Raw genomic sequence first — 25,216 nt, forward strand, 5'->3', positions numbered from 1 at the left:
TGAATCCAATTTACTCGGACCAGATCCGTTCTCAACCCACTGAAATTGGCCCCCCTTCAATAAAGTATTTTTACTCTAGACTGCTCTGTGGCCTTTTCCATAGTTAATCTAAACCTTATGATACTATGATCACTGTTCCCTAAATGTTCCTCCACTGACACTTGCTCCACCTGACCCACTTCATTCCCTAGAACCAGATCTAGCAATACCGCCTTCCTTGTTGGGCCGTAAACATACTGATCAAGAAAGTTCTCCTGAACACACTTCAGAAATTCTTCCCCTTCTTTGCCCTTTACACTATTACTGACCCAGCCTATATTTGGGTAGTTGAAGTCCCTCATTATCATTACTCCATGGTTCTATGGTAATAAAAATTCAGTTTTAATATTGTTTCATCTATGCTAGCCAAATGACACCAATGACCAGTTAGGTCCTATCAGTTGTCTACACTAACCACAGGGCACCATGAATTAGTCAGATCACCACAAGAATGCATAAGGCAGCCTTTTTTTAAAAAAAATTCCTTCAATTTTAGCCTTCAGTTTTTAATTCTTTTTAGTTTTTTTCCCTTTTTACATTTTTTTCGCCCTAGTGGTAACCTGCTCAGTCTCTCTGCTCTGCTTGACCCAAATCTCACCTCGCTTCTGACTGTAGACAGCTTGCTCAACATCTACATACAACCAAGCTTCTCTACTTGACCAGAACTGACCCCATCCCCACCTCTCTGCCTTGTACAATTTCACCCCAACCTGGCCTCTCTACTCAACCCAACATTGATTTGCCCTCCTGATCCTAATTGGAATCTTCCCGACTATCCAAAACCAAATGGTGTACACTGTAGAAGTCAACTTCTGCATGAAAGCTTCCCTATTCATTTCCTTAAAACAGGCATTATTTTTTTCTCGTAATCAGTTGTGCTCTTTCCAGTGTGAGAGCATGAAGACCAGAAAAGTGAGTTTCTGCTGAATCCATTTGCAATTGGATCCCTGTGCACTTGGGTTTAGGGAAGAGCACAAAAATGGGAGATTACAAAAGATAACAGCTGGTTAATCTAGAATTACCAAGGATTGAATATTTCTGTGCAGAAAAACATACTATCTTGGATAAACCTTAATTAAGTATGAGTGCAATCATGTGTGTGTTTGTGTGTATATATCTGATTGTGTGTATACACATCCACTGGTCAGTTTTTTGGCTGGACAGTGTTTTTTGAGCACCTGGCTTTATATTTTAATGTAAACCAAGCAGCAAAAGTCTACTTTTCCGGGTTGTGGCAGATTTTTTTTTCACCCAACATTCTGGGGTTTAAAGTGAAATGTCAAAACTGAACCAATTTGAACTATTCCAGTGGCTAAAAAAATAACGAACAGAAAGAGAAAGGAAGACAGAAAAAATTAGTCAGGAGGAGACAAGCAGAGTCATCATTATAGAAAAAGAGGCAAAAAGGGTTTCATTTCTTTTAGTAGCGCACTGATTAACTGTCTGCTTAAAATTTCTTTGTGCACTTGTTCACTCATTCACAGATTAAAATAACGCAGAGAAAATTAAACTCGGACGTTATATTACATTACTTATAACAGATGAAGAACTGTTATGAAGTAACTGGTTATGTCTTATAACTGGAGAAAAGAGATGTTAAGATGAAGTCTGACAATTTTTTCTACCTAAAACACCGTTGAATGTATTTTTAATGTTACGGAAAATGTTCTCTCTAGATGGTTGACCATTACTGTTACAAGTCGGACGGACTTCTTCGCGTTCTCACTGAACCTTGTCCAAATCCCGATCAGCCAGTTGGTATGTTACAACTCTTGCAGTTCTACTTTTTATTGTAGTGGGCAGGGTCGGAGGGAGGTAGCAGGGGAGCTAGCATCATGGATGGTTGCTGAGTGAAAGCAAAACAAGCAATGAACCATGAGTGTTCAAATTTCAACATACATGAAACTATTCTTCTTGAGGATATTTATCTACAAAATGACCTTAATAGGATTTTTTAAAATAGAAATACATCAAATATTTATTTTCTTTCAATCCCCCCAGTGTTTTCCCTTTTTTCCCCTGACCTTGCTGCCTCCTCATGGGGTACAAATTCATGGGCATCATCTCCCCTTGGGTACCTTGCCCACATGGCCTTTCTTCATGTATATAGCTCAGACAATGATTTCAGCAGGCTATTCAACTACAGAGACATCACAGCCTAGCCTGTTCCTGTACCCACCTGACAGCTGTAGACATGCACTTTTCAACAAAAGCCACTTGATATCAATCAGGAGAAGGAAGCCTGGCTGATTTTTTTTTTGCCCACCTATAGTCCAGAGGGACTGACTGAGATCAGTTAACTCAGCATAGACCGGGAATAACAGGTAGGATTTTCTGATATGTTTGACCTAATGCTACACAGGCCAGTTTCTTTATTTCTAACAATGCTTGCATGGTGTCATTACTACACAGCCTTTGACATGGTGGTGATAAGAGTAATGGTGCTACAGGGCTGGTATGATGTCGCTATTATCAATGAACACAATTGTCAACACTCTCTACAGTGAATGAATAGTTTCCCATCCCTCAATAGCCACTTGTGCTAAAGTTAAAAATTTATCGCAAGCTATGTCTCTTGAAGAGGTATAAAGAATTTCCCATTTTGGGATTGATGAGTGGGATTGCGACGTGCACTGGGTTAATTGCAACAAAATTGTATCTTCACACTTTTCAATCCACTAGTGATTGGTGTTACAAAGGGACTGCAAGATTTTAGAGGAGGAAAGTATTTCACCCAATCCTGGTATCTTGAGCACCTCTTTCACCTCCTTGTGAATTTTGCAGTGTGCTGTAGAATTGTCAAAACTGTTAATTCCTGTGACATTTGCAACTTATGCAGTAAACTTTCAGCCTGTCATTTACACATCTATGTAACAAGTTTGCTGAAAATAACATGCCTGCAACTGTTCATGAAAATGTCATGTCCATGATTTCAAATAAAACAGTACTGCACTCTATTTGAATTACTGGTTTTCCCTATAGACTGTATTCAAAAAGTATCGAAATTCCACATAAAAAAATACTTAATGTATAGATTTTATAATTTTAATTGTGTCCCACAGATATTCTTATTGTGATTTTGTTTTCTAGATTCCTTTGGATTAACCATAGCACCACCTGTTCCAAGTAACCATCCTCGGGTAAGAAAGTATTTATCACCAATGTGATAAAGAGCTGGGTAGCTTACAGACTCTTCAAAATAACTCAAGTGCTCATTGAGTTATCACAAACATATCTGACTATGGTAAACCTTGAAAGGTGTTGTCTTAACTCACTAGGATTACTGGAAATATAATCTCCAGTAAAATAATATGCAGTACAACCAGTGGTACACACTTGTGTAAAGTAAAAGTTTAGTTTAACATACAGGTTATTCAACTCTCTAACAAGTTACTTTCTGTTTTTCATGGCTCCTTTGATGACACATTAGAGTGGTGCTGGGTGACTTTCCCACTGATTTTTTTTTTACCCTCTCTCTGGGGAAGAGGCTTGTCTTTTCTTGGCTCTTCCCACAAAGATCCTGTTGAAACCAGAACTTTACTGCATGGGGAACTGCAGGGATAAAACCAATTCAGTGAGTGCATTAATGGACGAATGTGCTGGACTATCAGATTACTATAATTCCATAGCACTTTGATTTTCCTAATCTATTAAGCCAGTCCACCTAATGTTTTCACGGAATAGGCTTCAGTTTGGCTTTTCACAAAAGATTCCTTATACTGGATTTACAAATTTTGATTTGCACATAACAAATCCTTCAGTGTGCTCACCTCCAGCTAAAAGTAAATCGCTGTGTTGATGCTTAAGGCTAATAGGTGCTGTAAGTAAGGGTATTTTGTTTGTAACAACAACAACATCCAGTGAGAACACTTTATAGAAGTAATTTGTTTGAAAGAAACTAGCCTTGTCGTGTTTGGACAGTTATATTTACATTGTGCAGGAAAATCTTGGACAATGCTGAGCTGTTACATAAGACAAGGCCTTACCATACCATATACAGGAGGGGGGGTGATTTTTATCTTGCCACCTCCCCATTTGCACAAGAACAGGGCGGAAGCAGAACCCAAATTGCATGACTGGTCAAAGTGCCAAATTACTGGTGAGTTCCTGTCCATTCTGACTTTCAGACAGACCTTGATCCTAGTGCCAGAATTCCTGCCTGTAACAGGCAGGAGGCTCATACATATTTGGGCCCAGACTCGGCACTTAGCAACTAGAGCATGCCCGAACCAAGAGATACGAGCGCAGCTCATAATAATTTCTACCGCAGAGGATCACTAGGCAGTAAGCTAACAGTAGGCTTCAAATAGTGTCATTCACCACAAAAGGAAACGCAGGTACTTTATCTGCCACAGGAACCACAGGATTTTAGTGAACAGTTTGTGAGTCTGTGTTCCTGATGCAGAGTCCCACTCAACAGGAACATGGATCAGAAAATCAAGTACAGATGTCTTTGAAAAATCTGGCCCACAAACATCTGCAACCAAATTCCCAAACAACACTCCCATCAGGTGAGGCTCTGTATCGGGAGCTGGGCCTTGCAAAATTTATCGTTATAGAACTAAATATCGTATTCTGACAGACCTCCTGTGACTATTTTTTTAAATGATTGTTGTTCCTTCTTTGCATTAGTTTTGTAACATCACTTCACTGGAAAACAGATAGATGGACGGTTAAAATTGGCCAGATTACTTACCTGCCATTGAGTTGCCCGGATCCTGCCAACTGCAATTGTTACGCGGGCTTCTGGATGGAAAGCAAAGGTGCTTTCTTTAAATCTGCAGATCAGGGTCCATTGAGCCCTGATTGCTATTTTAATTCAGCCTGAGTGGAGTACCCACTGTGGCTTTCCACCAGACTGAATAGAGCCAGGACCTGCCAAGAAGATAGATGCCCAAACAGGATCGATTTTTACTTTCCTTTTGTGAGACCAGGAGGAGCAGGAGAGCTCCTCCAGGCCCAACAAGGAAAGTTTAGGGCTCCCCGCCCCAGAGTTCTTCCCACCCATGAGATCCTTCCAGACCCACTTCCCTACATTTACCGGGCTGCTGGCGGCAGCTGTGGGCCACTCAATTTCCAGAGGCCAGCAGCTGCTGCCCGGATATTAATGAGGCCAGAAAATAGCCCAGGCCTGATTTCTGCAGCAGTGGATGAGTCCCACCCCAACTCGGCACCCACCCAGAGTTAAAATCAGGCCCCATGTTGCAGGATTTTACAGTACATCATATTGTTTTGGCTACTGACTTTCAGAAGAATTCAGCATTAAAATTAACAAAACTGAATGTTAACTTGAAGTTCTCTGATCCATAATATACTGTTTTACTGCACTGTCCCCACACTTCCTTATGATCCATCCAGATTGTGGCCATCAACCCTAACAACAACACCATGGCATATGTGAATAAGGAGGTCGTCTGTTCTGTTAATGTGAAAGTAGTGTTGGACCATTGGAACAGAAAATGCAGCCAAAATGCCCTCATTTTTTGCCAGTCCACTCTGCCTATTTGAAGGAGTAGCGGGGATCCTGCTCTGCAGCCCTGACAAATGTCCAAAATTCTCTGCATTGGCTGTACATTGCACAATTTCACCATCCATAGAGGAGTAACCATGCAAGATTAGGAAGGGCAGTTTGAAGATTTGGCAGAAGAAGAGAAAGAGGAGGATACAAGTGCATCAATCATTGAAAGACAGGACTTTGATTTAACTCTGTCAACATGCCTGTGCATGAACAGTCCTGTTGTCTTGAGCACAATATGGTGGCCGCATGAGCAACATGTCCTGCCTAATCATCAACTCTGCCTCTACTACCATACATGGCTATCAACTGACCATTTGCACATTGAAACTCTCAGAGAGTCACTTGCAGGTGCCCCAGGAATTGCTGTTGGCTTCATGGTAGACTGCAGGTTTCCCAGTATATCTCTCTTATTACTGCATAGATGGCAGAACAGCATTTCTGCAGAGGTTCTGACATACCATGCTCTGAATATTCTGAAAGGGCTGCATGAAGTGCTTCTGCTAATAAACTCCCCACCATAAGGTGAGAATCTGAGATGTGCAGCAAGCTGGGCTAAGCCCTTCGTTCAGATTGGTCCTACTTCTCTGCAGTCACTTCCACTTGTTATTCCTCACTTGTGTGCTGGATGCTTCTTCTTCACCTCCCTATCTAATTTTCCCTGAGTTGGACGTATCGGATCTGGGGCCACCATGCTCAGGAGTGTATGTGCAGGCTCCTGAGATGGCTCAGCATCCTGCTCCTCTCTGGTGGCAGGTGCATCATCTTAGGAGGCCCCTATACAAATAGAAAGGGAACACATGTTACCAGAGTGTCTGCATGAAATATTTGAGCACACAATACCAATGCCAATACATTGGGAGCCATGTTGCTACTAGGCAGATGTGTCTGCATGTTAGTAAATGAGTTTGAAGGAGGAACCAAGAAAAAGAAGTGGAAGAGTTCACTTGCCTTGTCGGGCTACCACCAAGTTCTCTCTGGTCAACACACTCTTTTTTGCATCATCTCAAACAATTTGAAGGGCTGCCTGCCCATGCTGATTACTACTTAGGCCCACCCTATTACACCCATAGAGCACTTTGGGAATATGTCTGGAGGGCATTCCTCGACTATCCTGGGAATTCCACCCAGCTCGCCACCTGATAGGTCCAGCAGGCATGGATTCTGTTTTGAGCCCTGAAGTCCCTAACAGTAAAGAAATCAAAGGTAATTGATCCCAGAAAGATTGATTACCTTAAGCCTACTGTCCAGATGTTCCTTGAAGGGAATAATATTATTTTTACCTGATTAAATCTTTGGTCCGAGTTCCACCACATCACTGGACCCTCTGTTGTGCACTTCAGGCATGGGCCACCAGCCCCTCCTATGTAAATGACCCCATGCCTGCAATTTGCGACTGGATCAACAGCTGGGCAGGGCAGCAGGCGGAAGTCCCACCCATCCGCAATTCTGCCCTTTGAAAGAATCTGTGAAATTTTGAACTCTAAAGTTCTGGCCAGTAACTCACTCATTCATATACTATAGAGTTTTAGAAGTGACATAATTAACCAATAGGACAGAAATACAATATAAAGCTATTTCGGTTGTTATGGACACAATTCAAAAAAGATTTCTAACTATTGGTAACGATTTCTACCAAAATTATAGGGCACAGGAATTTTTAAGAACAACAAAACCTCATTTGTCCCATCTTTAATCGCAGCCCCACTTTTTCCTATTCTCAACTATTGCTCTGTCCCCTCTTGAGAAAAGTTCTAATTGTCTTTTGAACCCATTTTATTATTTGCTTCAATGACCTTCCCTGGTAACTTATTTCAGATGTTTATTATCTTTTATGTGAAATAGTTCTACTTGAAATCCTTATTTACCCCTAATTTCCACACTTTTAAATCATGTTCCCTCATTTCTGAAACATTTACCAGTGTGAACAATTTTCCTTGATCAACTTTATCAATTCTCTTCATAACTAGGAATCCTTGAGGTGACCTAATTGAAGTTTTCCTCTTTTCCAGTGAGAATAAGCCCAACTTCTTTAACCTATCTTCATAGCTTAAGTTCCTGAGACCTAACCAGCAGACCAGAACTGCACATGGTATGCCAGATGGGGTCTAATTTATATAGCAACAATATCATAATTTTTATTTATATTCTATTCCTCTGCCTTGTTTAAAAAAGGGTGTAAGGATAAACCCAGCAACTACAGGCCAGTCAGCCAACCTCAATGGTGGGGAAACTTTTAGAAACAATAACCTGGGACAAAATTAGCAGCCACTTGGACAAGTGTGGATTAATTAAGGAAAGCCAGCTTGGATTTGTTAAAGGCAAATCGTGCTTAACTAACTTGATTGATTTTTTTGAGGCGCTAACAGAGAGGGTTGATGAGGGCAATGCGGCTGATGTTGTGTATATGGACTTCCAAAAGGTGTTTGATAAAGTGCCAGATAATAGGCTTGTCATCAAAGTTGAAGCCCATGGAATAAAAAGGGCAGTGGCAGCATGGATGCGAAAATGGCTAAGTGACAGGAAACAGAGAGTAGTGGTGAATGGTTGTTTTTCGGACTGGAGGAAGGTACACAGTGGTGTTCCCCAAGGGTCGGTACTAGGACCACTGCTTTTCTTGATATATATTAATGACTTAGACTTGGGTGTACAGGGCACAATTTCAAAATTTGCAGATGACACAAAACTTGGACGTGTAATGAACAGTGTGGAGGATATTGATAGACTTCAAAAGGACGTAGACAGGCTGGTGGAATGGGTGGACACATTACAGATGAAACTTAACACAGAGAAGTGCGAAGTGATACATTTTGGTAGGAAGAATGAGGAGAAGAATTAAATAAACTAACGGATACAATTCAAAAGGGGGTGCAGGAACAGAGAGACCTTGGGATATATGTGCACAAATCGTTGAAGGTGGTAGGGCAGGTTGAGAAAGCAGTTAAAAAAGGCATACAGGATCCTAGGCTTTATAAATAGAGGCATAGAGTACAGAAGCAAGGAGGTTATGATGAACCTTTATAAAACACTGGTTCAGCCACAACTGCAGTATTGTGTCCAATTCTGGGCACTGCACTTTAGGAAGGATGTGAAGGCCTTAGAGAGGGTGCAGAAAAGATTTACTGGAATGGTTCTAGGGATGAGGAACTTCAGTTACGTGGATAGACTGGAGAAGCTGAGGTTGTTCTCATTCAAGCAGAGAAGTTTGAGAAGAGATTTGATAGAGGTATTCAAAATCATGAAGGGTCTAGACAGAGTAGACAGAGAGACACTGTTCCCATTGGCAGAAGGGTCAAGAACCAGAGGACATAGATTTAAAGTGATTGACAAATAACCAAGGGCGACATGAGGAAAAACTTTTTTACACAGCAAGTGATTATGATCTGGAATGCACTGCCTGAGGGGGTGGTGGAGGCAGATTCAATCTTGGCTTTCAAAAGGGAATTGGACAAGTACTTGAAGGGAAAAAATTTGCAGGGCTATGGGGAAAGGGCGGGTGAGTGAGACTAGCTGGATTGCTCATGCAGAGAGCCAGCACAGGCTCGACGGTCTGAATGGCCCCCTTCTGTGCTGTAACCATTCTATGATTCTCTAATACAACTGAGGACTTTGTTTTTATTTTTCAGACGTGTACATGGATGACAGTTTCAAAGATATTTTTCACAATAGCTCTCCCTCCACCCCACCCCCCCCCCATCCCTTTTCTGATCGTTAACTGTATGACTATTTCATCCATTTTGTTGCTAACAAGATTAGTTCTTTTTTTCTGTGGGGTAGAGTTTTTTTGCCTCTATTTTGAAATTGTCTTCTGCTTTCTGTTTATGGCTAGAAATATTGAAATAATAGAATGTTACTGGTTGTTCTGTTTTCTTACGACTGTTTTAAGAATTTATAACCTGTTCTTCAAACTTAGACATTTATCCTTTTTAAAAGTACTTCAGCTACCTCAAAAACCACGCAGTGAAGCTATGAATAAAGTCCATGCTGCTCAGTGTGACAGTCAGTTTAGTTAGAGTTTATAACTGCAGCTCCAAGATGGCTGCCGAAGGTAGCATTAGTACATATTAATCAGCAGAAGCATCTATAGACAGCTAATTATTATTCTCACAGAAATTCTTAAAGTATTTTAATTGGTACATCGTAAGCACCATTTTACCTTGGAAGATACAGTTAAAGTGTTATTCTTGTCTTGGTATAGACACTTGTTTTAACAGGTCTGTAAGCATAAATAAGCAATGTGACAATTGTTAATGTAGTTACATAATCATGTTTACTCCTAATATTTGTTAGATTTGTCAGTTAATATTGTTAAAAAATTAATGTAAAATCTTGTTGAAAGCAACCATTGATTCTGTAGCAGATATAACTTCTGCAATGCAAATTTTCTTAGATGCCTAATGTACCAGGTTTGGACAAAGAACTGATACTGCCCTAAACCTCCTCTATAGTACAACAATTCTCCTTTAAATGTAAGTGAAGCTAATAGAAAGTGACAATTAATAATTTTAAAAACTGGTTTGTTATGGTACGGCATGATAAGGTATGTGACAGAGGACATAGCCAGTCATGGAATTGAATCCCAAGTCTACCTTGTCACCTTCGTCCTCCTTATAAAGTTGGGATGACTTTTCTCCGTTTACGGTCAGGCTGCAGTGTTGTGCACCTCTTGGAATATTTGAACATGGAGGGAAAGATAGTGAAAGAAAAAATGTTTGCAACTTTCTCCTTTTGTCAACAATTTTAAAAAAGCAGTTTTTCCCAGCATTGTGGAGACTACAGGAGGTGATACATGGAGATAATGGTGAAAAATCTGAAGGCTGCAGTAAAATTGGATTCAGTTAAAGATAATTTTGGTATTATATTCTCTGTTTTAACATGAAGCCAGTAATACTATGGCCAAAAATCAGACAGAGGTCTGAGCTCCAGTGCACCTCCATGCTGATGTCAAGTGTAAAGAAGTCTGGATGTCTGAGGTCATTAGGCCTATGAGTTCCATTTAAATTAGGCAGCCACCAATAATGCAGCCAGTACACCTGTTTGGAACTGGCGCTGAAAGGAAGCCAGCCGTTAAAAGCTTCAAAACAAACTATGGACACCACCACCCCTTGGCACCACAGCCCCCTTTCCCAGTTCACCCTCCCCCACCCCATGGGTGGTGCTTTTCCTTTTTGCTGGACAGTTGCCGAGAATGTCACAAGCAGCTAGCAGCTCTTCACTGACTGCTGTTACCCAATATTGTGGCTTTAGTATCCCAGGCACATCGTGAGAGACATGCATGGAGCACAACAAAATTATTCAATGGCTGACCATGCATTACCCAGCGAGGTCAGTTCATTTGTGCACAGGTGCACACGTTCTATAGGTTGTATATAGGTTCTATATCTACTGTTTACACCTTCATTACACCTTTGCTAAGGAAACAGACTGCTTTGTCCTGTTTTTAAACTCTCTACACATCAAACCAGGTTCATCAATGTTACCATTTCAAATGTAGTAGGAGGACTAGGGTGATGTGCACTCCAGGGACTTCAGCCTATGACTGACCAGTTAGGATCTCTCTCCTCTATTATATACCTCACCATGCTGTGCCATTACAGATCCCTCTACTTTTTAATCATTGGCATTTGCCCATCAGTTTTACTTCCATTTAAAGAAGAATTGTAACAGATGAAGTTCTTGGAATGGCCAAGAGCTGTAACCTTGGGCTGAAATCCAAAGCAAACTACATTGAAGTCCTTCTTTGAAGAACCTATTAAATATTTTATAATATGGAAAGATTAACTATGGTACTTTGAATAGAAATTAAATTTTCCTCTTTGAAATTGTGGTTTCCAGCAAGAGGGCGAAGGTGGAATATTCTCAAGGATCAAATCCTCATCCTTTCCAAAGCCTGGTTCCAAAAAGGTGCTTGACCCGTGTAACTATTTCACAATTTTCAAAAGGTTTGGTAGGCTGTTGAATCCCTAACATGATTTGTGCATAACCTCAACTAATGTTTGGTTATAGCTACTAATAAAATCTCTGGGATCGCTTTCTCTCTGCACTCACTACTAACAGTTTTTAAGAACGTGCAGAAATTAAAGCATGCAAACGCATTCCTGTCTGCTATGAATTAATAATGCATAATCGTGTGGCCTTCATTCCTTTTAAGCATTATTATTTGCTCTTACACTTTCTGATTTTAGTTTCATACTTTTAAAAGGAAATCAAGTGCCTGGGAATTTAATGATGGAGAGCTGGCTGAGCTAATACGAAATATCCCTGATCCATTCATGTTGTATAGAAATTGTTGCAGGTTGGAGTTCATTATTAGCTCAACAATTAATGCAGTGGAGCAGCAAATGCCACTCTGGTTACCATTTTAGGCCAGTGATGTGTATTTCCATGACAAAGGTCTGGAACTTGCTTTGGTCTTACTCCCAAAGAAACAAGCTTTAAAATCCAAATTTAGAAAGCTGTCGATGATTTGCTAAAATGCTCTTTTATGCAGTGTTTTTTTTTGCAAAAGACCATTTGTCGAGGTTAGCAACAACGTTACAACTAGAGCATTGCTTGTGTGCCTCCTGTGATTTGATCACGCTGCATGCAAATTTTCAGTGTGATCCTGAACTCATGCACTGAATGTCAACATGCCTATTGAAAAAGCTCAAGGCATTGAGGAACCAAATTATAAAATTGCTGCTAGAGGCACATCTCAGGAGCCTGCCTGCTCCAAGCTGCTGGGAAAGCTGACCAATGCTGCTGGTCCAAAAAGGGTGCCAACGTCATCCAGAAAGAGTCCTGAACTACTTATAATGAGGCCACTGAGCATTGCCCAAATCTTTTTCCCATTCGTGGATCCAGACCTGGATAGTGGCCTGAACTCTTAGGTGGGCCCTGCTACCACCATTTGGCAGGTCTCAACAGACCTTAAGGAATTCTAACTTTAGACCGCAACCCGGCAGAATTCACCAAAATTCCTGGCAGAGTGAGACAGGCGGGTTCCTAAGATGCGCCCCTAGTACACGGATACGTCTGCCCATGGTATGCTAATAGTGCCTGACTCCAATAGACTCAGCGATGGAGGTTACCAGTGGGCGTGATCTCCACACAGCTGCCAGGATCGCTGGCCTCCAGGTTTTATTATTTATGCCCAGTATAGTTAGTAGCTGAGGCAGGTTCTGGGCACTGAAATAACACAGTGGTGCATCTAATTGGTGTAGCAACAAACTGTGCCACAGAGTGGTAGCTTGTGGGCACACATCCTCAATCCCTACAAGGAGAACTGGGGCTGAATGCTATGCTGTTCTCCACAGGAGAAGAAGGAAAATCAGAGGGTGATTCACTCATGGAGTAATTTTAACTTTCAGCGGTGGTGTAAAACGGGTGATGTCGGATCGGCTGCCCGCCTGATTTTTCTTTTTTTTTATTGACTTCAATGTAAAGGAAAATCGGGCAGGGTGTATAATGGGCAGCCGATCCAATAATGCCCATTTTAAGTCACTGCCGAAAGTTAGAATTACCTCCACAATCCCAGAACTGCCAATTCTTTTTTGGAGTGAGGCTCACTACTTTTGTTTTAAAAATGTCATTAGTTTGACATATAACACTCTTTAAAAATAACCAGCTTCATTTGTTTAAATGGGTTTGCAATCTGCCTCACTATTTTGATCAGAAACCTCACTCCAAACCTTTCCCTGGTGTTGATAACCCTGCACAGAATGCTCCTGTACAACTCTTGGCACTTGGCTCATTGGGAGCAGCATTGGGAGATGCTTGGGAGCAGGTGGATTTGTTTAGTGACAAAATATATGTCAGAAAAACTGTTAGTTGCAACAACTGTGGGATGGTGCAGATGGAAACTTATCTATAAACAGTTGTAAAGTGTAGTTTGGACTGTGATTTTGTTATAGTAAATGTTGGGGAAAAGATGTCCAAAGCCACGGGAAACATAGTAAAAATCATGAACAGCCGTTAATAATTTCAATAATACCAGAAAGTGATGCAAGGAGAATCAAAACACCCAGAAATACTAGGAGGGAGAATTCAATGGAGAACACAATAGGGTAATTTTACGAGATTGCTTTCCGACTCGAAGCCTCACCTGGTGGGAGTGCAAAGTCCTAATATGACCCCTAATCTTCCTGCTTCTCTGCAGATTCAACAATTTTAATCTTGCTCCTAAGATAGTTTACTCTCTCCTCGTCCCTTACCTCCCGCAGGTTATATTAATGTTACTGTGGGAAAGGATATGATTACTCCTAGCTGGTAGCCTTCTGTGGGGGTGCAGTCTGTGGGTTGGGCAGAGCAAGAATGCTGACACTCTCAAACTTGGTAACCCAATGTGAGCCTCTAAGGGCTGCTTTAGCAGTGTTTATTGCTGCTGTAACCAGACTGAACAGCATAACTGGAGGAGCAGGGGAGCACTGCTAGAAGCAGGAGGCATGGAAATAGACATGTGGGCCCCTGCTGAGAGAAATGGCAGCACTGTTTGTTTATTTTATTCCTGACTGATTTTTGGCAGCATTTTATTTTAAAGATGAGCACGTTTGGTTAATAACACCCACCTCAATCTTCCGTTTTTATGTGATAAACATAAAAATCATGGAATCTGGACTCCAGAGACACCTCTCTGACAAAGGTGCAGCCTTAAGTATAGTTATTAGTAAGAGGGAGCTCCCTGGTGGTTAGATAAAAATGACGAATTTGGAAGAAACTGGTCTTGTGCTGCCCTCTGTTGTTACTGATGTCAAAGATATTGCTTTAAACATATCTGGTTTTGATTTTTAACTTTTTAAAATAATAGCAGTTTTTCTGCTTATCAACATGAGTGTGGCTATTATACTTATTCCATGAACATTTTCAAAGTACTACAGCACAATGCGGGAGTACTGGACTTGACCTCAGCACTGAACTGAAAGCTGACAGTCAATAAAATCCTATTCTGTATATACTGACCTTGCACAAGTAATCCTCGCGCACTTCTTGCCTCATGAAAATAACACAGATGAGAAAAGAGATGACTGTCAGGAGAGGGCAGAAGTTACTTTGCTGCCAACTCTAATATGATAAATATGGTGCTAGGGATGAATTTGGACAAGATCCAGATTGTGACACTTCCCTTACATTAAAATTGAGATGGTCTAATTCCAAATTACTGAGAGAACAAGATGAGTCCCACAAGCCCAATAGAGAACAAGAGCTTTAATTTAAACAACAATCCTCATGTAGAAGAACGTCAGCCCTCAATGAGAGAGCACGGGTAAATACTGAGCAGGACGTAGAGAAAATTAATGAGAGGGAGATCAAAGGTACAGTCAAAATATAAGATTTTAGGAAGCTTTTGATGGTAGGTAGTGAGGTTACAAGACTGAGTAGTTTTGGAAGACGGTTCCAAAGTGCTGAAGCACAAAGGCTAAAATATCAGCCTCCAATGCGGAATGAGGAAGACAAGCAACAATCCGGAGTGAGAAGCATAGAGAATGTGAACTATGATGTGTGCCTAGAGACAATTTCCCAAGTAGAGTAGGGCAAGATTGTGAAGGATTTGAAAATAAAGACAAAGATCTTGATGGTTCACTGGGGCATAGGAAGTAATTGGAGTTAGTCAAGGACATGAGTGATGTATGCATGGGAGAGGACTGGGACTATAATGTTCTGGATTAACTGAAATTTGTGGAGGGTGAAGGTGGGAAGCCGTTGAGGAAAACATTTGAGAAATTATCTCTGTGGATGATGAACACATGGACAAAGATTTCAGCAGCAAGGGTGTGAGGTAGAGAAGTGAATGACAATGTTCTGGAGGTAGAAGAAAACAATCATGGTGATGAACCAGATGTGGGGTAGGAAGCTCAGCTTTGAGTCAAAGAAAAAGTTGAGATTGAGCACTACTTGTCTCAAACTGAGCGAACACCCAGAGGAGTTAGGAATTGATGCCAGAGACACATATGTGCTAGTGGGGGCTCAAACAGGATAATTTTGCCAATATTAAGGTGTAGGAAGTTTCAACTAATCCAGAACTTAATGTCGAATAGGCGGTTGAATAGTACAGAAATAGCCAGGGAGTGAATGGTGATTACGGAGATGGAAAAGTTGAGTGTCACTGTTGTACGTGTGGAAGCTGACCCTATGCTTACGGTTGAATCACCATGGAGTAGCATGTGGTTAATGAACAAGAGGAAACAAAGGATGCAGCCTTCAGGCACAATGATGGTAACTGTGGGCACAGGCATGGTGGGAGAAACTGTTTGAGGAGAAGTCAGGACTGATTCTGCCATTCCAGTGGGGAGCAATACTTACAGGGAGCACATCGTAGGAAATCACGGTGCACAGCCAATGATTTTCTGGCCATTAAGATCCCACAATATGCTCACTGGGAGTGTGAATCGATCCTGCAGTGACTGTGTTGGGATATGTAGGAGTGGAATCATAGAGCACGGTGCCATGGAAGAGAGAAGAGTGGAGCAGTCAATGGCGCTAAAAGCGGAAAAATGGTTGAAGAGGGACAGCTAGTCATAGTCGCCATCAGGCAGGACTTTGGCAGAGTGGTCTGTGTTCTGTGAGCTGGTCAGAAATCCAGATTGGAGGCACTTGAACAGGTAATGGTGCGCAATATTGGCTTATTTGAAGACACCAGAGAGAAAATATAGGTTAGACAATGGCAACTATTTGCAAGGATAAGAGGGGTTTAGAGTGGGCTTTTTAAGGAAGGCAATGAATGTGATTTTAAAAGGAGTGTGAATAATACCTGAAGTAAAGGAGAGGTTGACAATGTCAGGTGAGTTTGGGCCAAGAAGAGGAACTTTAGTGGTTAGGAGTTGGATTGGAAAGAGGTTGAAGGAGCAGGTGGTGGGAGAGTTTCTGAGTGTAATATACTGTGTTTGTGGGAAATAAGTTTGATGAGGGCTCAGGGTGGAGATGGAGGAGTATACAGGGATGGGGTTGAATTGGGAAGAAGGTTAGGAAGATCCATTCTTCACTGTGACATATCCCCACTAGAGCAACCCTCTCCCAGCCTTCACTAGTCCACCAAGGAATTCAGGTGCAATCCTAATGCTCACCTGACCTGTCGAGACTTCCCCATTGATATTATTTTGAATCTGATTTTTAATTTCAGATCAGTAGAATGAAATAGAAAGAAACTATATTACACTCAAACTCTTCTCACAAGAACTGGTAATCTAATATTTGGTCTTTTAATTATGCACTGGGTGACCTTTCAATGACTCTTTCACCTCTAATTATTCCACTTCATTGCTTACATCCACTTCCCTACACTGAGCTGGCATATCAGGCACTGACACGAATTGTGGCACATGCTTTATTTACATGCTTAGAGTGGAATGGTCTTGAGAATTAACATTTTTCTTTCCCTTTTTTAAAGTATACAAACCTTCCCCCAATAAATAAAGACATTAAAATATGCACTCCTTATTAATGTTGATTTATATTTGTTTAGAAGTCATCCAAGCCCGATCGGTCTGTTAGTGCAGCAAATCTTAACCCATACATGTCCAGCCCCAATAGACTGACTGGAGGAGCATATTCTGGTGAGTCATGCTATTGTTTTCAATTATTAACAGTTGCAACTATTCATTCTGCTACAGTAAAACATAAATGATTGAAATCGTCACAATGAAACAAAAATGCAAATGTTACTATTGCAAAAAGATGTGACTATGGCTAAGCTATTTTCGTCTCCTTGGCTGGCCTGACACTGCCTGTCAACATCAGTACCGATTCAGAAAGGATGTACCAGACTACAGCAGTGCATATGCTTCATCTAAGCAGAAGGAAAAGATTTTTGTTTACCTATGGTATAAAGCCTGTTATTTTTTTGCTCCAACATATTTGGAAACCCATCACTATGCTTAAGAGTCTCCAAACTACAGTACTGAGAAATCCATACAAAGAGAGTATTTGCCTGATATGGAAAACGTATTCTCTCCCTGTAGGCGTCATGGCCCGTTATTTACTCGGGGCCATGAAGAGAACGGGGTGGGGGGGAGGATTTCCGGACGGGAAACCCGGAAGTACAGCTTTCCCGGACATCCTGACGATTTTGATGTCAGGATGTCTTTTAAATTTTTTTAGCAGTTTTCTGCCTGACATGCAGCATGATTGACAGGCTGGCTGCCTGTTTGGACAGGAAAGCAGCTGGGGAGCGGATGCCAAGTAAGTGGGACATCAAGGGAGGGGTTTGGGGCTGGACATCGGGAGGGGAGTCGGTCATCGGTGGTGGAGGGGGGAAGGTAGGTCAGTCATGGGGCTTGGGGTCGGAGATCGTGGGGGGGTGGTGACACAGAGATCGTGGGGGGTTCAGATATGGGGGGGGAGGGTTGGTCAATCGCTTGTGAGGGATTGCGGCAGGTAAGCTTGTTGGGCCTGGAGGAAACACACCTGCTCCTCCTGGCCCACAAGCAGTGCAATAAAGGCACTCACCTGTTGATCCGGGCCTTCTCGCCTCCTCTTACGTGGCGAGAATCAGAAGGCCCAGGAATCCCGGCCCCCAGGAGCTAAAAATAAAAAACTTTTCAAATGGAAGGACACAGCCTCCTTAAAAGATTTTGTTGACTGACCCGCCTCCTGAGAGCAAGTTGGTCGCGCGCCCCTCGACCCGCCTCCATTAAAACCGGAAGTTGGCGAGTTGGGGTCGGATTTTACATTATTACAATTTTTACCTTCCCACCCGCCCCAACCCCCAGTCTTTGGGGTTAAAATTACCCCACATGTCTCACTTACCTAAACCCGGAGAACATGGGCACAAGTTGGGAGGGGCTGATGCTCAGGAACCCCCAATGGTGAACAGGGACACTGGAGTTTAACAAGCTAAAACCAAGCAACATATTAGCAAAAGGATTAATAATATTCTTGCTGTTTGTCTGGCGAGGACCACCCTACTACTTAGGGCATTGGCTTGCAAGGTTATCTGGAGTCATCTTTAAAGAATTCCAGTCCTAGTGATGGTTCTATCCCTACAGAGCCTATTAATGAGCTGGATTGTCTGTCAATCATAGTAGTTTCCTAGAATATTTCATCCTGCCAGACTCAGCTGTCAGATTACTGTGTCTGCCACACAGTATTGACTTCATTCCAGTCTTCCAATACATGGATTATATTCCCATTCTTGGCCAGACAGGGATCTTATAATGCAATTTTTTGATTTGCAAAATCATCCTAATTTAAATGTAAATGTTCTCTCCTTTTTTGTCTCTGCAGCACACCAATAGAAGGGGAATTATAGACATGCTCTGTCAGTACCACTCTTTGGTTCGAGTGAAATACCCATTGGTTTTTCTTCCCCTTCCCCCAACCATAGGGAAGCACCTCTTCTCCAGTCTGTGCCTCTGCTAACTGGGCTGCTTGATATTAGAAACTGGCTAAATTGAAAACTATGAGCATAACCTACACCCTACACTCCATGGCATCGTTTTATGCTCATCAGCCACATCACTTAAAATAAGTGAGGAAGAAGGCATAGCTATCTGCTAGTAATATTTCTGTTTTATCCTCAAAAATGGTGGTTCAAGCAGACCTAAAGCTTGAGCCACCATTACATTTCTAATATTAAACACATAGGGGTTGAGTTTTCATGAGGGTTCTTCCGATTGTTCGTCATGACTTCGGCAGAAGGTCCCACGGAAATCCTAGCTTTTCCACTGAAGTCATGGCAGACATTTGGGAGAACCCCCGCGGAAATTCACTCTCACGGTCAACTATCCAATCAACTCTTTTCTAACGTTAGAAATTCCACTGGGTGTTGAAGGCCAGTAAGTAAAACATAAGACGTGCATACTTAAAGGCATGATCAGGGATTGTGTCATGATCAGTATAACTTGGTGCTGCCAAATAGCCGTGTTGTCAAATGCTTTTCGTGTCAAACCAATAACTGCAGCATAAGTGCAATGGGTTAACATAATTAAGGTCAGCACTGAACACATATCCACCATTCTGCAGGTACTCGTAAAGATGCCATGCCTATGGATACCAACGTCTATGAAAGTCCATATGCTGACCCTGATGAGCTGCAGGAAAAGACGCTCTACTTGAAAAATGATTGCCTCATTTTGGAAGAAAAGGAACTTGGGTCTGGTAACTTTGGCACAGTAAAGAAGGGAGTCTACAAAATGAGAAAGTAAGTGTTTGTGAGTTAGATGGAACAAACAGACATGACACAAAATGCAAAGAGGGCAAGATAAAAGATGTCTCCAGCTCCTTATTGGTTATATTTTAGATAGTTCAAGGGCCATCACTAGACCAACTTCATTCTCAAGATCTGTCAGAAGCCTCCGCTCCAAATTAAACTAACACACAAAGCATATAAGCAATAATTAGGGTTTATTCCAACAACTCATTATAAACATTAGGCCAGAAACTATTTTAAATTATATTTTCATAATCATGAAGAAAATACAGCATTGCTTGCAGTTCTATCTCTCCTGGCCAAGTTAAAGAAAATGGAGGCATTATAATAACCTGATAATATGTCATTATTAGGGTTACTGGTTTATGGTGATTGAATAGGTCAAATTCCATTGTTGTTATACAGGATTATGGGAGCAATTTTAACCTAACCCATCAGGCGCAACGCTGGTTTTATACCCCGCCTGATTTTACTCTCCATTAAAGTCAATGGAGAGTAATATTGGGCGATATGTAAAACCGACATTCCACCCAATCCCGTGGGTTTCCTGCTCAGCAAGTTGGGTTAAAATTACTCCTTAGGATTTTCCAGGATTTTAACTGGTGTTTTGGCGATTGCATTTACACAATTCTGCTATTTTTCTGTGGGAACCGCAAACTGTTGGCCTTGATCATTAATAAATATCTTTATTTTCAGTTTATGCTGATGAAACTCCAGATTTAACTGATTTTCACCCCCCAAAAATTCTGAACTTCCCAATACATATGATCCCACAAAATCTCACTGATTTTGTGAGTTTGCCGTCATTTAGCTCTGTACGCCTCCCTCAGCTGTACGTAGGGATAGTCAGATTAATTTCCTGCTTTAGTGCTCCCAGTGAGGAATTGTGCCAGCTTGGAGCGCATATTATAAATTTGTGCACCCATAGCCTGTGATTTTCTGTGCATCAGCAGCACTGTAGTATCTCATCCAAATTGTCAATTTTGAAATGTCAGTTTTGACATTAAGGGTCAGCAGACTACTTGACTGTGGAAAGCATCACAGCTGGGCTCAATCTTGTCCTCAGCCGACATTTACATATGAGTATTTTCCAGCAGGGTCAGTAGATACTGATTAAGAATAGGATATAAGGCTGACCTAGCTTAAAGTAACTTAGCTTTTGATGGTTTACTTGAGGGCAGATGAGAAAAAGTTTTTTTTTTATTCGTTCATGGGATGTGGGCGTCGCTGGCAAGGCCGGCATTTATTGCCCATCCCTAATTGCCCTTGAGAAGGTGGTGGTGAGCCGCCTTCTTGAACCGCTGCAGTCCGTATGGTGACGGTTCTCCCAGTATCACAGACCACAGTGGAAAATCACACATTGCAGGTGCACAATTTCTCGACATCTGGTGATCTTGGTTCCACACTTGGAACAACCAAGCGGGAAATTCACTCTGTCTGGTGTGATGCTTTTCATGATAAAATAACCTACTGTGGGTTGGAAAACAGAGGGCTGCCATTGTACTTGGAAATGTGCCCCAGTCAGGGTCAGTATCGAGGAGGGAGAAAAGGGAAGTACATTGGCAATAAAGGACCTAGATCACATAAGTAATAATTATAATTTTTTTAAGATAAAATAAAATCAGAAAATAATTTTTTTCCTGATTTTCACCTGGATTTGTTTGAGGAAAAAATAAAAGCTGTAAATGAGGAACCCTAATCATTACAGAACAAGGACCTGACGTAGGTCATCTCTGCAATAACCTGACAACATACCACCATAAACAGACAAATTGTGCACCCCTATAATAATCTGACGGTATATCATTGTAAACACAAATGCTAGCAGGTTATTGTTTAATAATAATTTAACAGCACAGAATCACTTTAAACAGAAATGCTGGCTGGATGTGTTACTATAATAACTTGGCAACACAACATAATTAACAACAGCGACACTGATAATCAATTTACCTCCATTTTTAACCAGCGAGATATTGATAGACCCACAGAAACATTTGGTGCAAAGATCAAGGTTCCAGATTTACATCTTGCATTGTACTGGGGGGGGGGGGTGGAAACAGAAGTTATCACTTGTAACCCTTTTGATGTCCCCTACTTTTAAGAACGGATCAACTTTCAGAATCATTGTTTTTGCATTTGTTTTAACAGGAAGGAGATAAGTGTAGCAGTAAAAGTGTTGAAAAGTGATGATCCTGCAGTAAAGGATGAGCTGATGAAGGAGGCACAATTCATGCACCAGCTTGATAACCCTTACATTGTCCGCATAATTGGTATCTGTGAACGGGAGTGTTTGATGCTGGTGATGGAACTCGCAGAGCAAGGCCAGATGAACAAATTTCTACAGGCTCACAAGTGAGTCCAATTTTTCCTTGCATGGTGTGATGTTGCAGTTTATAATAAATCGCTCAAATAGTTCCCTGTAGGTTTGTCAGTGTGAAGGTTTTTAATCACATATTGGAGTGTAATTAATCAGTATTTCATTAGTCTGTATGCCTGGGTATCCATAACATTATACGAACCTATACTGTGGTTATTTTTTAAATAGTTAATTCAGATTACTTTGCTTCTGAATATGAATAAAATGAGTTGCAAACATCAAACCCCATTGTATCTGTTCCTTTTAAGGAATGTTGCTATTGAATAACCAAGTAATAGTTCACTGGACAATTGCTGACCCAGCACACTACTTTCTGAATTAGAAGTAGCACTTAGAACAATACTAAACTGGTCAATTCTGATGTTTTTGAAAAATCAGGCATTTTGACAAGTCCTCTCTGTGCAGCCTCCTCCCGACGTAATGCTCAGCTGTTTAAAATGCCAAGCAGAAGACCACAGATTATTGACAAACAGATCACAATATCTAGTTTGTGTTACATTCATTAATGCAAGTCTCACTTGTCAGCACTTTGAATAGCTGAGAATACATTGTTGCCTCAGAAACTGTGCATTTGAAAACAAGATCAGGCTCTCTCCCAACTCTCTTTATTTGTGTTTAAAGGAAAAGGCAGTTTCCATAAGCAGACCTGCATCTGCCACAATCTGGAACTTGCATTCTTATGTGTGTCTTGATTGAGAGTATAAAACCACAGGATTAACAATTATTCTTTTGCTGTTTTGCACTGGTTTGTTCAATATCCAGTCTTGGATGAACCGCAATCTCCGCCAGTTAAACATTGGAAAGACTGAAACCATCATCTTTGGCCCCCACCACAAACTCTGTACTCTCGCCACCGATTCCATCACCTATCCCGGCCATTGCCTCAGGCTGAAAAAGACTATTTGCGGTCTCGGCATCCTATTCAACTCGGAGTTGAGCGTCCGACCTCATATACTGTGTTTACTTTCACCGTGGTAACATCGCTCACCTGAGCCCCTGCTTCAGCCTCATCCCCGCCTTTATCACCTCCAGACTTGACTATGGCAAAGCTCTCCTGTCCAGTTTCACACTCTCCACCCTTCATAAAACTTCAGCACATACAAAACTCTGCAGCCTGTAGCCTATCCCACATCAAATCCTGCTCACCATCACCCTTATCCTTGTTGGCCTGCATTGGCTCCCAGTTCCCCCAACAACCACTTCCTCCACCCTGGCACACCATGGCTGCAGTGTGTACTATCTACAGGATGCATTGCAGCAACTTGCCAAGGCTAATTTGGTAACACCTCTCAAACTCGCGACCTCCACCACCTGAGTTAGGTGGCACTATAAGTAGAGTAGATGGGAGCAGAAAATTGCAAAAGATAGATTAATTGAGTGGGCAAAACTGTGGCAAATGGAGTTCGGTGTGGTGAAGTGTGAGGTCATCCACTTTGGACATAAGAAAGATAAATCAGAAAGATAGTTCAGTGTATTTTCTAAATGGTGAGAAGCTAGGAACTGTGGAGGAGCAGAGCAGGGGTCCAAGTACAGAAATCACTAAAAACTAGTGGACAGGTACAAAAAATAACTAAAAAGGCTAGCCTTTATCTCAAAGGGGGCTGGTTAGATCGCATCTAGAGAACTGCATTCAGTTGTGGGTACCGCACCTCAGGAAGGATATATTGATCTTGGAGGGGGTGCAGCACAGAGTCACCAGAATGATACCGGGGCTAAACGGGTTAAGTTATGAGGACAGGTTGCACAGACTCGGCTTGTATTGTCTTGACTATAGAAGATTAAGGGGCGATCTAATTGAGGTGATTAAGACGATTAAAGGATTTGATAGGGTAGATAGAGAAAAATTATTTCCTCTGGTGGGGAGCCCAGAACAAGGGGGGCATAACCTTAAAATTAGAGTAGGCCGTTCAGGTGTGATGTCACACAAAGTGTGATGGAAATCTGGAACTCTTTCCCCAAAAAGCTGTTGTGGCTAGGACAAGTGAAAATTTCAAAACTGAGCTTGATAGATTTTTGTTAGGTAAGGGATACGGCACCAAGGCGGGTAAATAGAGTAAAGATACAGATCTGCCATGATCAAATTGAATGGCAGAACAAGCTCAAGGGGCTGAATGGCCTATGCCTGTTCCTATGTTCCCAGAAGGATTAGGGCTGCAGGTGCATCGGGCCACCATCACCTCCAAATTCCCCTCTAAGGCACACACCATCTCAACTTGGAAATATATCGCCATTCCTTCATTGTTACTGGGTCAAAATCCTGGAACTCCCTGCCTAACAGCATTGTGGGATCACCTTCACCACATGGACTGCAGCGGCTCAAGAAGGTGGCTCACCACCACCTTCTCAAGATCAACTATGGATGGGCAATAAATGCTGGCCTTGCTAGCGACACTGATATCTCGAGAATGAATTTAAAAAACCCTCCAATTTAAAATTCACATCCTCGTGTTTAAATCCCTTTACGGTCTTGCTCCTCCGTGGGCAGAATTTTGACCTCGAGCTAGGAAGGGAGCAGGGGGGATGATTTTCGGATGCAAAACCCAGAAGGTAAGTTGGTGGGTTGTGATCGCTTAATGAGGTCGACAAATTTTACTTCCGGGCTTCGCGCCCAGCAGCCAGCCTGATTGACAGGTTGGCTGGCTGGCGGGCAGGAAGGCTTGTGGTAGCAGGCCACAACCGGGGATCGAAGGGAGGGAGGGAGGGATCATGGGCCGGGGAGGTGATCGGATGGGCCACCAAGGAGATCGGAGGGCCAGGACTTGGAGATTGGAGGTCAGATGAAGATTCAAAGGTAGTTGGGAGGGGCCACCATCTAGGGTTGGGGGGCCACCGTGATGGGGAGGGGGACAATCGCGGGGTGCTGCCGACCAATTGATCTTGTTGGGCCTGGATGAAGCACTCCTCATCTCAGTCCTAAATGTCCTACCCCATATCCTGAGACTGTGACCCCTCGTTCTGGACTCCCCAGCCAGGGAAAACATCCTCCCTGCATCCAGTCTGTCTAGCCCTGTCAGAATTTTATATGTTTCAATGAGATCCCCTCTCATTCTTCTAAACTCAAGTGAATACAGGCCGAGTTGACCCAATCTCTCCTCATACGACAGTCCTGCCATCCCAGGAATCAGTCTGGTGAACCTTCGTGAATCGGAAGCGATGGGAA

The 25,216-nt window shown here is 42.0% G+C and overlaps 1 protein-coding gene across 3 annotated transcripts in view; it reads left to right on the forward strand.

The window, feature by feature from the left end:
• syk (spleen tyrosine kinase) overlaps positions 1–25,216 on the forward strand; it is a 120,293-nt gene that overhangs the window by 80,090 nt on the left and 14,987 nt on the right. For 2 of the 3 annotated variants that reach the window (XM_067983238.1, XM_067983239.1), the window contains exons 5-10: positions 1,716–1,797; positions 3,130–3,179; positions 11,390–11,458; positions 16,992–17,082; positions 19,490–19,667; positions 21,828–22,031. In XM_067983238.1, coding sequence (XP_067839339.1) covers positions 1,716–1,797; positions 3,130–3,179; positions 11,390–11,458; positions 16,992–17,082; positions 19,490–19,667; positions 21,828–22,031 — 674 coding nt within the window. The remainder of the gene's footprint in view (positions 1–1,715; positions 1,798–3,129; positions 3,180–11,389; positions 11,459–16,991; positions 17,083–19,489; positions 19,668–21,827; positions 22,032–25,216) is intronic. The other variant, XM_067983240.1, reaches the window with a different exon arrangement.

The sequence above is a fragment of the Heptranchias perlo genome, chromosome 4 (assembly GCF_035084215.1).
Source record: "Heptranchias perlo isolate sHepPer1 chromosome 4, sHepPer1.hap1, whole genome shotgun sequence".
NCBI lineage: Eukaryota > Metazoa > Chordata > Chondrichthyes > Hexanchiformes > Hexanchidae > Heptranchias > Heptranchias perlo.